This window comes from Manihot esculenta, chromosome 10 (assembly GCF_001659605.2).
Source record: "Manihot esculenta cultivar AM560-2 chromosome 10, M.esculenta_v8, whole genome shotgun sequence".
Lineage (NCBI taxonomy): Eukaryota > Viridiplantae > Streptophyta > Magnoliopsida > Malpighiales > Euphorbiaceae > Manihot > Manihot esculenta.
Window position 1 is genome coordinate 18,641,557 of NC_035170.2, and position 13,908 is coordinate 18,655,464.

General features: G+C 33.5%; 1 protein-coding gene across 1 annotated transcript; it reads left to right on the plus strand.

Annotated features, from left to right (window-relative positions):
- Positions 1-5,190: 5,190 nt before the first annotated feature.
- Positions 5,191-9,326, plus strand: LOC110624584 (PI-PLC X domain-containing protein At5g67130). Its single transcript, XM_021769782.2, has 9 exons — positions 5,191-5,380; positions 5,492-5,557; positions 5,658-5,780; positions 5,894-6,031; positions 7,596-7,694; positions 7,974-8,277; positions 8,357-8,577; positions 8,672-8,758; positions 8,987-9,326. Exons 1-9 carry the CDS (start codon positions 5,369-5,371, stop codon positions 9,140-9,142), a joined length of 1,206 nt encoding a protein of 401 aa, XP_021625474.1. The 5' UTR covers positions 5,191-5,368; the 3' UTR covers positions 9,143-9,326.
- The last annotated feature ends 4,582 nt before the right edge of the window (positions 9,327-13,908 follow it).

Here is a 13,908-nt window from a genome sequence, read left to right on the forward strand (position 1 = left end):
ACAAATAACATCATCTTTCCTGGAAATATTTCTTAAGTTAACATGCATTCTCTCCATTAATATGGTTTTTATTTTTTCAAGCATATCAATCAAGGGCAAGGACCTAGCATTTATAATATAAGAGTTGAAGCACTCATATAACAATCATATCTACCTTGGTAGTTGTGTCATAAAGGCTTTACAAAACAACCTTAGTTCTCTTGCAATAAATTCATCATGTGCAGCTTCACTCTCTTCCTTCATTTCTTTTATTTTTCTCTTGAAATCAGTTTCATGTGTGTAGTAAGTTGCATTCCAGAATAACTTCCTAAACTTTTCTCCTTTGTGTGTTTTCTTCCAGTTGGCCCATATATGCTTAGCACAGTTTCTGTGTTTAGCATGAGGTGCTAAATGGTTAATTACATTTGTAAGTCCTTGGATGGATTTGAAATCATTAAAGAGAAATATGTTAAAATTTGAAAATACAAACAAATAATTAATGAAAATATACCTTTTGTTGCTCGCTAATGAAAGCCCAATCATATCCATCTGTAATAGAAGGTTCTTCAAACAATATTTTAAGGAATCACATCCAACTGTCTTTATTTTCACTCTCAACCATAACCCAAGCTACAAGGAATATTTGATTGTTCCCATCCTTACCTACAACAATCAATAGTGCCCCACCTTGAAATGTTTTCAGAAAAGTGCCATCAAATCCCAAAATTCTCCTACACCCTATTATGAAGCCTTTCGTCAGTGAACTAAATCCAATGTAGAATCTCCTAAAAATAAGCAAATTGGTGATAGGATCAATATCAAGCATAAAATTAAACTTCTCTTCTTTATCTGTCCTAATCAACTCTATCTTACAAGACCTGAGTTTTGCATAATGTTCAGTAAGTGACCCTCTCAACATATTCAAAACTTTCCACTTTCCTCTATATCATTGTTGGAGGGTCATTGTCAGTGAGTACTTTTCCTTTAAAACACTCTGAATTTCTTTTGCACTAAATTCAGGAACCAATATGATTTTTTCCAGAAATTCATGTGCAATCCACTCAGAAGTTATTTGCCTATTTCTAAACGACCTATAGTATGAATGAGTATTTACACATATTTTAATAAAAAATGTTGCCTCATTTTGGATCATACTTCCATATAGCCTCCAAATACAACCATTTTCACATCTAGCATCAATTTTTTTCATTTCAGACTTCATAAATTTCACATTAAATCAATTACATATAGCATATTTTTGGATTGTTGACTTAACTATTTGCTATTAATAAATAACTATTTGCTATCAATAAACCTCATTCCTACTTAAAACTCAATGTTAGTGTGATCACAAGAAGGATCATAGCATAATTCACTACTTCTCAACCCCTCAGCAATAGGACTTGTAAATTCATCATCATTAGCAGGTAGGGTATGCCTAAGATCATCACTCTCTATTTCCTCAGGAATTTCATGTCCACTGTAATTATTACCATGCTCTGAACCAATTTCACATTCTAAATTATCATGTATGCCAACTGTCTTATTAGCATCAGACATATGTTTCTTTCCCTTCCTAACACACTGAAATTGACTATTCCCAGCCACTTGTTTATTTCCCTTCCTAACACATTGAAATTCACTGTCATGTGATAATCTTCAAACGTCTCATCCTTGGAGTTATTATAACCTGAATTCATCTCATCTTCTTCATTACAATCATCATTTAAACTAATAGCATCACCCTCATTTAATTATGAATTGAGCATACAATTTTAGATACAGTAAGGTCATTAGCTTACACAGAGAGATGGATATCACCATTTTTCTTCTGCTTGAGTATCTCTAGTACATTAATGTCACTATACTTCCTAAGTTACCTAATCCTATCTCTATGCTAAGGTCACAAGACGGGTATTCGTCAGGCCCATAATTCGGGTGTTAGTCTTACTAAACAAGATGTTTTATACTAAAAGCTATAAGGTGGGTATTCACGAGGCTCACGATCGGGGTTAGTCCCGATTAATAAAATTTTTCAAAGGTGAGTTTCTGCCAAAAAAGCCACAAGATGGGAAACCGCTAGACACATATCCGGATATTAGTCTCGATTAATTAAAGTATTTTATGCTCAGGCTAAAAGGTGGGTATTTGTGAGGCCATACAACTGGATGTTAATCCTATTTCACAAAAAGTTTATAAGGTATTTTATACCAGGCCACAAGGGCGGCATCAAGGTGCTAGTCCCACTTCACAGAAAGTTTCTAAAGCATTTTTATACCAGGCTACAAGGCAAGTATCTGCCAAGCCATGCAATTGGGTGTTAGTCCTGTTTCACAAAAAGTCTCTAAGGCCATTTCATGCCGAGCCACCATCGCCAAGCAATATGTTCGGTTAATAGTCCCATTGCATAACTTCTCTAAGGCATTTCATGCCCATGCCATAAGGCGGGTATCAGCCATGCCGCATGGTATTGATCCCATTCTTCTAATTTCTCAAGTTATTTATTTCATGGCCACTAGTTAGGCTAGTGACTGAGTGTTATGTGTAGTTAGCAAGCTTATTTTAGATATTTTCTGGCAAAAGCAATGATCACCAAGTTCTTTTTGGCCGGATGTTAAACCCTTTAGCAATTTTTTAGAAATTATTTGGCCATGGTCAGACAAGGGTTATGTTCGAGTATCGAGCATATAAACATTTTAGAAAAAATAATGAGAAAGAGTAAAGAAGGAAAGATTTCTCATTAAAAATGAAAATTATAAAACAGGACAATCGTCATTTATGGGCAGGAGCAGGCAAAGCGACACGAGCATGGAATATCAATCTAAATATGCCACGTGTCCCAAATCGTGAAGACAACTGTTACCTTCGAATATGAAGAATAAAAAACTAGCGGGGGACTTATAATTATCCAAAGTAGACCATGTGCTGGAAGACAGAGTCACATGGCAGGGGTCTGATAAGATGATACTCGATCCCACCAAGAGAAAAGAAGACCCGAACACTTTAGGTCTCAACCCTTCGTCAAAGCTTGCCTTCTGAATTACAGAGCGACGCTCCATGAGAAGTTACCGTTAGAGAATACAATCCAGCAGATCTTTATTATATCTATAATCGTGGAATCGCATATCCACTAATCAGTGTTAATCGGATTTTTAAGAGATGTGATAACCAGCTCCATCTTCTAACCGTATAAAAATAGATGAATACAGAGATCAAGGTATACAATTCTTATGCAACTATTTTTTAGTTCAAAAAATTATATTATATTTGCCATTCTCTTCAGTTTACTAATTTGGGTCTCAAAATGACTGTCATAGACACCAACTATTCATATTCCTTTTTTTACAAGTTAACCAATCGCAATACAAATTTATTTCAGCCATATCATATAAAAATATTTTTATTAAAAATTACGATAATATGTTTTCATAATTATTTTATTTATTAAAATATTACAATAATTTTTTGTCAAAAATATAATCATAATAAAAAATTTAATAATATAGTCAACATATTATTATTCATTATTTATTTATTAATTATATTTAAATAATTATAAATATAAAACTATTTAATATTTTATAAATATATAATTATTCAAATAAAATAATTAAACTTCATTGCTTGATTATTTACAATTGAAAATCAATTAACGGAGTTAACATTCAATTGAAAAAAAACTAAATAGTTACTAAAAAAAGTTAAGAACCGTCTCATAAGTTTTTCTCAAACCTTTAGTTATAATACATCCAGATTATAGCCAATCAGGAGTTGGTAAATATTCATACTGAAAAAGCAAAAAAATATTCAATATTTGGGCCACATTAAAAAAAACCCAGACTATAAACCAAAGTGAGGGTTTGTAAATGGCAATACTATCCTTGTTTACCATGTCAATTGATTTTTTTTTAAAAAAAAAAACTGATATTTTCCCCAATCCCCTACTCAAAAAAAAAAAAAAAAAAAAAAAAAAAACTTTCAATATTTTATATGAATAAATTCAAAAATCAGTCATTTATATAAAACTCTTCATTCATTGATAAATTATTCGTATTCAATCTTATGATTTTTTTTTTAGAATTTGATCATCTATCACTTACTAATTTAATGTGACATATTTAGAAATTTTCTATAGATTAAAATTTAATTCTCCTCTTTTTCAACTATTTATCAATTAAAAAAAATTTAATTCGATAAAAATCTGTCGTTATTCAAATAATAAATCTTCAAAATTAATTAATCATTAATATTTAATGGTGTTCATATTCAATAATAATAAATCATCAAACTTAATTAATCATTAATATTTAATGGTGTTCATATTCAATTTTGGCCTAATTATAAAAATAAGTTAAACATTTTGCATTTTGATAATTTAATTGAAATATTTACATTTTGATGTAAATTATTAAAATTTTAAAATTATAGAAATTTTATTACAAATTTTGAAATAATGTTATAATTTTATCAAATTGTGTAACCTATGTTTCTATTTGATTTGCAGTTGATTTAATCTTATTACTTTTAACTATTTTCAAACATAATTTTGATGTTGATGGTGTATCAAAATTTTTATCATTTAGGTAAATTTGGTGATTTTAGTCACACATATAGAGCAGTATTCGGTTCAAACCGAAAAAACCGATCGAACTGAATCGAATTGAAAATTTAGTTCGGTTTTTTATATATTTCGGTTCGGTTTTTAATTTCAGAAATTTCAATTATTTTAGTTCGGTTTTGATCAGAAAAAAATCGAAAAAATCGAATCGAACTGAATAGTGATAATAATATGTTTTTTTCAATAATATAGAGAAATTAAATTATATTAAAATTAAAAAATTTTAATTAAATTTTAAAATACTAAAAAAAAGTGTAAAAAATAAAAAAATTATTAAAAATCGAAACCAATCAAACCGAACAGAATCGAACCGAATCAGATCGGTTTAATTCGATTCAATTTCTAATCAAAATCGGTTCGATTTAATTTTTATAAACACTAAAATTTTGATTTTCGATTTATTTAGTTCAATTCGATTTTAAATCAAACCGACCAAATGATCATCCCATCCCTACACATATATCATCAGCATCGCTTTAAATATCAATAAAGAAAGATTTGCTTTTTTTTTTTTAATTTTTTTATTTTTTGTGCAGTTTTTTAAAAAATAGTTATTGACCTCCAGCTTCCAACCTCCATTCATAAATGTCCTCATAATCTTCCCTCCCTTCTTCCCTTTCAAATATCACATTCCAACTCAAATTATTAATTTCCAATTTTTTTCCTTTTTAGGTTGCAATAATTTACCAACACAAAACACCATAACCAACTATAATAGACAAAGCACCATAATCCAACACTGCTCTCAACTCACCAAAATCATACCCAACAATGCAATTTCAGGCATGTATTTTTGTCACTCATCCCTCTTTCTCTCTTTTTCTTCTTTAATTTTCCCTCCTTCTTCTTCAATCAATTCAAGTTCATGGAAACTTGCTTAATTTTCATTCACAGGGAACCATCATTATTGCTTCTCTCTTCTCTGCAACTTTTTTGTTCTGTTTCTGCACTTCTCTCAAGGTATTATTTCTTCTTTTCTCTTTTCATTCTTTTTCTGCTCTTGTTCTTCTTTTTGTTTTCTTAATCTAATTATATATTTTGTTTTGGTTGATGTGTTCAGGAGGGGCAAATATGTGTAGCAAATCGGAACTGCGATTCAGGGTTACACTGCGAAACCTGTTTGGCAAATGGAAATGTGCGGCCCCGGTGCACCAGAATTCAGCCCGTAAATCCATTTTCAAAGGTTGATACAGAAGTTCAACATCTGCTCTCAAGTCTCAATTTTTTGGCTATAATTTGAATAAATTTTATGTAATTGTTAATGGGTTTTGGTTTTGGTTGTCTGTCTTTTATCAGGTGAAGGGGTTGCCTTTCAATCGGTACACGTGGTTGACAACCCATAATTCGTTTGCTAGATTAGGAGTGAGGTCTGCTACTGGGTCCATACTTCTAACACCCATGAATCAGCAGGATTCCATTACTGATCAGCTCAATGTATGTTCTCTTTTGCTTTTTTCCTCCTGGTTGGTTACCGAGAAAATAACACAATATTATTAGTGGAATTGTTGCTTTGCTGTCGAATGGTGGATGTATTTTGGCTTTGCTTGAAAGCAAGGCTCTGATGTTGGTCATTTACCAAATTGTCCTTGCGTGTATCGGAAGATCAAAAAATGACACTAGGGTATTTCAGCATTTTTAGTTTCAGTTTAGAATATTATAAAATGGGATTAGTTAAAGCTTTTGGTTTATTTAAATGTCAACTACCAGTGGCAACAATTTTATATAGGATTGGTAATGGGCATGATAACGAAAGAAATAAACTATTAATGTTTGACTATGGTTGTCAACTTTTACGGGGAATATTTATTCTTCTAACATGGATATAAAATGTTGATTTAAAAAGGTATCCTCAATTCATAAGCCTTCTCATTTAAGGGTCTTTGGGGTGTCGTCCAAGGATGGTTGTCTGTCTTAAGCAGCCTTTTCCCTGTTGAAATGTAACATGTAATAGAGATACCATAAAAGAATAGGATTTTCTGTTTCAAGTTGCCCTTTCAAGTGAAACTGCATTTTCCAAGAAAATTCCCATGCTTGACAATAGAGAAATTTTGCAGATACCAATTGTCTTTGTTTGCTATAATGTATATAAAAACTCTATTCTCTAAGCTGGTTGCATTTGGTTGTACACATTTTTCTTTTCAATATTTTATTGATTTGTTGGACTTGGTTAAATGTGAAAGAGAACTCACCAACCAATATTTTGTCGCAAATGACTTGGGTTAGGTGTTTGCGATGACTATGATCATTCTCTCTCTTGTTTCATTTTTCTTTTTGAAAACAATCTTAAATAATCTTTAGGTAACATAAATGATATTCCAAGAAATGCAGTATATTGTGGTGGGAAATTAAATAATGATAAAGTAGGTGATTTGTTGGAAAATTCCCCATTGAGCAGAAAGATTTTTATAATCTGTTTGCTTTTGTTCTCGCGTGATTATGAATTTGGGCAGGCAGGCTATTTGATACAACCTTGACTTCAAAAGCATTTACAACTTGTGGGAATCAGTTAGGTAGTTTAATGCATACATACATACATACATATAAATTGTATTCTTTTATTCAATTGTGCTTCCCATGGAGTTGATGAAATGCAAAATATAGCATAGCCATGTCTCGCAAACTGTGCTATATTATATTGGATTAGGGGATAAACCAAAAAGAAGAATCCCTGTTATCTTGATGGCCAATCTCTTAATATATTATTAAACTTCTAACTATGTTGAATAAGATAAAAGACGAGAACAGGAATAAACAGAAAAGAAAACAGCAAAGAGTAGTACATGAATAAATAATTAAGAAAATAGCTCATTGTGAGCTTCAATGATCACATAACCAAAAATTTTGATTTGTTAGTTGAATTTTTTGGAAAGATATTTCTTATGCAGCGGCCTTAATTATTTTATTTTATTTTTCTGTAGATTTGGTCTGTTTGAATTTGTCAATATGCAACTTGTTCTTTTCTAATAAATTTCTACTCAGAAGTAGTTTTCTCTTGCAGAATGGTGTGAGAGGGTTGATGTTAGATATGTATGACTTTCAGAATGACATCTGGTTGTGTCACTCCTTTGGTGGAAACTGCTACAATTTTACTGCTTTTGTAAGTGCCTAATGGATATTGAGAAACTGACCTCCCAAAGATATTCTTGCCTTTATTGCATATAGAAGTTTAGTTCAAAGAATAATTTATGCATCAAATTTCAGATGAGAATTTTGAACGTAAAATAAAAGATAGATATAATTTAATAAGTACTTCTTTATTCAGATTTTTGAAAAAATGAAATTTTTTAATATTAGAATCTTGGAATGGCTGTCTATTTTCTCTTTCATAGTTGCTTATTCCCTAAACTACTGTTTAATTTGAACTCTAATTTGCTAGCAACCAGCAATTAATGTTTTGAAAGAGGTTCAAGTATTTCTTGAAGCAAACCCATCAGAAATCGTCATTATTATAATTGAGGACTATGTTTCATCACCGAATGGCTTGACAAAAGTGTTTAATGCTGCTGGCCTGAGGAAATATTGGTTTCCTGTATCTCGAATGCCAAAAAATGGTGGAGATTGGCCAACTGTTGATGATATGATCCAGAAAAATCAGCGTCTGGTGGTTTTTACTTCGAAATCAAGCAAGGAAGCTTCTGAAGGAATTGCCTATGAATGGAGATATGTAGTAGAAAACCAATGTGAGCCACTATCTTATATAAACTCACGCAATGGTGAAAATGGAAGAAAACTTTTTACTGGTTGATTTTGAAATCGCAGATGGAGACGGTGGGATGATAGCCGGTTCATGTCCAAACCGTGCAGAGTCACCTGCCATGAACACAACATCAAGGTCATTAGTATTAGCAAATTACTTTCCTGATAGACCAGATGTAACCCAAGCTTGCAAGCATAATTCTGCTCCCTTGATGGATATGGTGAAAACTTGTTCTGCTGCTGCTAAAAGGTGGCCTAACTTCATTGCAGTCGACTTTTACAAGGTATGGATAATACATTTATATCATTTAATATTTTGAACAAGTATATTGAGAAAGTAGTGCCACATATAATCGATTTGCATACAAAACGCTCCAGAGAAGCGATGGTGGGGGAAGTCCACAAGCTGTAGATGTTGCAAATGGCCATCTTGTCTGTGGTTGTGGAAATATTGCCTCTTGCAAGGTATGCTGTAGCCTTTTTTTCATATAAGTTCATCTGTTTATTTCAACTGGTTAATGTTGGATTTATCGGTCGATATTTACTTAATAGAAAAGAGGAAGTAATAGAGATCACAAATTATGTTAGAAATATTGGAAGGTAATGAGATTAGCTTTCTTCTCTACTTAGAAAATGGATACTTGAAACAGTAGTGAAGTATTGAAAGAATGGTGAATTTCTTATTATTTGCAGCCAAATATGACTTTTGGAGTATGTGATGAGCCAGAGGCAGAAATTGCTCCAGTCCCTGGTGGTGCTGATTCCAGCTTTGCTCATTTGGATGTGAGACTGGTTCACCTCCGGTGGCTTCTTGGGGTAATTCTGGTGGTATTTTCCTTGTCAATATGAACATAAAGTCTGCAACTTTGTACTCTTCTGATTCACTAATGAGGGGTTTTTTTTTTCAAAAAAAAAAAAAAAAAGGAAAAAGGAAAAATCCCTCTAACCAGCAGCAACCTATTTAGAATAGTATGTAGTTCTCAAAAGGGATTCATGTGATTGAAACTGTCAATAAAAAAGGATGTCTTTGCTATTTGTAGCTTTTGCTTATTTTTAAACACCGGCTCAATTATGACTTTTATTTGGAGAAAGTATATAAAAGCATTATGCAGTTTTATTGATTTTTCCTTTTAAGTTTTGTGTTTTAATTTATATAAATTTTTTGCTAGTAGTAGGATTTATTAGACATTATTTTGAAAATCAATGAAACCACTGGATTTTTTTTAAAAAAAAAATCAAATATATTGATGGGCATCATGTGATTGTTGCATTGATTAGGAAAACCAACTCCTTGATGTAATCTGGCTGCATGTTCTTTTTGCATTCTACTTAGATGAAATTTAATTTAATAATAAAAAAGGTGGGGTTGAACTTTTACAGCTATATGCAGTGGCTCCCTGTTGCCACCATATACTTGCCGACATTTGATGATTGTATTCTAGTGGCTGTTTGATTGATCAGTGTGGTCAGCACTCACCGGCTATTTTAGGTAGGATTGTTTATACAGAATGAAAATAAACAGGAATAATTTATTATTTAGTTCGATAAAAAAAATTTTAATTAATTTTTTAATTTTTAAAAATATATTAAAATATTTTTAAAAATTTGAAAAAAATTTATCAATCCATTAATCTTAATTTTAGCAGTTAAATATTTTATTTTATAACTCATATGATATAAAAAAATTCATAAGATAATCCCTTCATTTTATAAAATGGTCGGTCCTTTTATATTAAAAATATTTTAAATTTTTATGTAACACACAATGATTAAAATAATAAAAAAATTAATTAATAAATTTTTTAAAATATTAAATATTTTGTTATATAATTTTTAAAATTAAAAAAATTAATTAATGGATTTCCCTAGGTAGAAGTAATCTTTCCATTAGAAAATGATATTTGTTTCAATTTTGTTATTGAATTAATATAATTTTTAAAATTAAAAATAAATAATTAGTAAATAGTTACAATTTTGTAAAACCCATTTTTATATGGCCAACTGATTTAAAAATATTTAAGTTTGCATATATTTATATTTTAATTTTAATTTAATTGATTCAATTTTTGTATTTTAGTGAATTTTAGCCATTTATAAATTTTTAAATTTTAATAATTTATGTGATAATTTAGTTAGCAGAACACGTGTATTATTATTATGGTTATCGATATTGATGACCGCTGAACTTCTGTCACCTGGACTGTAGTCGAGCTCTTATAGGAGAGTCAGGTCGTAACCCGCCAGAGCTCATTAAGCAAGCCTGTCCATTAGCACGCGACTCAAACCACGCTCGAGCAGGCCAGGCAGACTGAGGCTCCCGCCCAACAAAGAGGAGTCCCGCTTACTTGACTTGATGGGTCAGTAGAGGAACGAATCCATCTATATCTAGAACCATGTTAGCACGGACGCCAAAAGAAATTAAATAACTGTCTGACGATAGAAAAAGAGGGCAGTACATTCGTCCGTGCAGTTCTATATGATAGCGATATGTGATATTGTAGCAGACTGGCGGTTATACGTTATTAGATGACAAATGGAAAAAAAGAATAAAGGAAGAAGGTGTGAACCATTCAGACTAGGCTTACACACACATACTAAAATCCTACCCTCTTCTGAATCTCAGATCATCATTTACGTCACTAGACGAAGCATATCTAGCCCTTGGCCATTCGCCCAGTGGGGGATCGACATACTGGGTCCTTTTTCAAAGACGGTAGGGAAGAAGAGGTTCGTGATAGTGGCTGTGGAATACTTCTCCAAGTGGCCAGAGCTAGAAGCTGTACCCACAATCATAACTCGCAAGGTGATAGACTTTGTCTGGGGCAAAATCATATGCCGATTTGGGATTCCAAGAACTCTCATATTAGACAATGGCAAGCAATTTGACTGCAGATCCTTCAAGGACTTCACAGAAAATATGGGCATATGACACAAGTTTTCTTCAGTAGCTCATCCCCAAACAAACAGTCAAACGGAAGTAATGAACCAGGCTATCCTCTAAAGACTGAAAAAATGGCTGGATGGAGCTAAAAAGAATTGGACAGCTGAGCTGAACAATATTCTATGGGCATTTCAGACTATCCTACTTAAAAAGGTATTTTGCATAAGGAAGAGCATAGTGTAAAACCCTGTCCTTTGAAATATGAATAAAAATTGTTATTTCTCCTTTTCTATTTAGTATTCGTAAGAGCAAGTAGAGAAGACCCTAGTGAGGTGGGTGACTGGTCTCGGAATATGACCACCGGTACTAAAAAATCGGTTGAGGGAAAGAAGACCACATTGAGGTGGGTGATCGGTCTCGGAATATGACAATTGGCATCAAAAAACTGGCTGAGGGGAAGAAGACTCTAGTGAGGTGGGTGACTGGTATCGGAATATGACCACGGGCACCAAAAAATTGGCTGAGGGAAAGAATACCCCAGTGAGGTGGGTGATCGGTCTCTGAATATGACCACTGGCAGCAAAAAACTGGCTGAGGAGAAGAAGACTCTAGTGAGGTGGGTGACTGTTCTCGGAATATGACCACGAGCACCAAAAAATTGATTGAGGGGAAGAAGACCCCAGTGAGGTAGGTGACCGGTTTCAGAATATGACCACTGGCGCCAAAAAATCGGCTGAGGGGAAGAAGACCCAATGAGGTAGGTGACCGATCTTGGAATATGACCATCGGCACTAAAAAACCGACTGAGGGGAAGAAGACCCCAGTGAGGTAGGTGACCAATTTCGAAATATGACCATCGGCACCAAAAAATCGGCTGAGGGGAATAAGACCCCAGTGAAGTGGGTGACCAATCTCGAAATATGACCACCGGCGCCAAAAAATCGACTGAGGGAAAGAAGATCCCAGTGAAGTAGGTGACCGATCTCAAAAATGACCACCGGCATCATAAAACCGGCTGGAGAAAAAGAAAATCAACATAAAACAAAGACCATGAGCCTCCCAAAGAAAAATTGAACAATAAACAACCAACCTAAAATAGAACATCGGTTCAAGTAAGATGCAGCAAATAAGGAAAAACTGGATCACAAGAAAAGAGCTTGGAACACTCAGGAATGATGAGTAAAAATCCGATTCCTACCTCATCTAAAGGATTGGGACGCATAACCACGATCATAAACTCAAATTCGATCTCATTGAGGGATACAAATCTCAACAACATCAGAAAGGTTAGAATTTGAATCAATTAAAAGGCTCGATCTATAGGAAAAAGAGGTCTCAATACCATAAAAATGACCTCAGCCCACTTAAAGGCCTTGGGCAAATGAGGGGTAAATCAGGAAAACCCTGTCGAACGAGCTCGCAGGCTAAACATGCAAAAAAAGTCTAAGTATAATATAACCGAGCTCACAACCCGAACGAGCTCGCAAGCTAAACATGCGAAAAAAACCTAAGTATAATATAATCGAGCTCACAGTCCAAACAAGTTTACAGGCTGAACATGCGAAAAAAGTCTAAGTATAATGCAAACGAGCTCACAGCCTAAGTAAAGCTCACAAGCTAAACACATAAAAATATCCTAAGCGTATTAAAACAAGTAAGCCAATGAATTGGCAGGGTTTGTTGGCCGTGTGTGCAAAAATAACCTAAGTAAATAGGTTAACCGAGATCGTAGGATGAAGATTGCTTAAATCCAAAAGGGCATAAACATAAAAAAACCAAGTTCAATGGAGCCACTAGCTCGGAAGAAACAGAAATTACACATCCTGGAATTGTTTACGTAGGTAAGCAAAACACACGTCAAAGTTAAAATTTACAAGCTATCAGCCCAACAAAAGTTCACAAATGATACATAGAAAACAATTTAAATATAAAGTGATAAATAAAATAGACACAAATAAGTCAAGGAAAAATATAAATTTTATTGATTATTTGAATGGGTTACAGATATATCAGGGGAGGGGGAACCAAAACTAACTAAGTCATTTAAAGGTTTGTCCATAATATCCTACCCCTCAGGTTCGGGGGGCAAGCGAGGAGCACCTTTGGGCAAAGGGACCTCTCCGTAATACACCTCTTCGCCATCAAAGTCCACTTCTGGAGCTCGTAGATCCACCAACGGAGTGGAGGGGGCATCCCTAGCCAACTTCAAGCCCTGGTTATTGTTGGAAAATCTAGAGATTATTGCAATCCAAAGGCGCAGCGGAAAAATAAAATTTCTCTGATTTTCTTTTTCCAGAATCCGAGTGCTTCGTTTATTTCATAAGAATGATATGAGACTAACCTGTTAATCTCGTCAAGAAGATACAATGTCGGACTGATGGTGCTGCCTTTTCAAATGAACACTGATCAAGCATAAATTAGCCACATTTTTATTATCTTTTTTATTGCTTATTTACACATTTTTTAGCTTAATTTATGGTTTTTATCTTGTTTTTACAGAAAAGGAAGAAATTGGAGAATTGGAGAAAAAGTGCAGAAAGTTGACAGAAAAGTGATCGGGTCAGTGATTTGCCCAGTGATTCGCCCAAATCAAGCTGAAGCAGAAACCAGGAGGCAACAGGCAGAAGTGATAAGGTCAGTGATTTGCCCAGGACACTCGAAGACACTGGCCAAATCACTCGCAGAAGACAGAGAGAACTGACTCGCAGAAACGTGATCGGGTCTGTGATTTGCC

Coding starts and splice junctions, on each gene's coding strand:
- LOC110624584 (XM_021769782.2), top strand. Junction 6,032..7,595: donor CCATTACTGATCAGCTCAAT/GTATGTTCTCTT, acceptor TTTCTCTTGCAG/AATGGTGTGAGAGGGTTGAT. Junction 8,278..8,356: donor ATATGTAGTAGAAAACCAAT/GTGAGCCACTAT, acceptor TTGAAATCGCAG/ATGGAGACGGTGGGATGATA.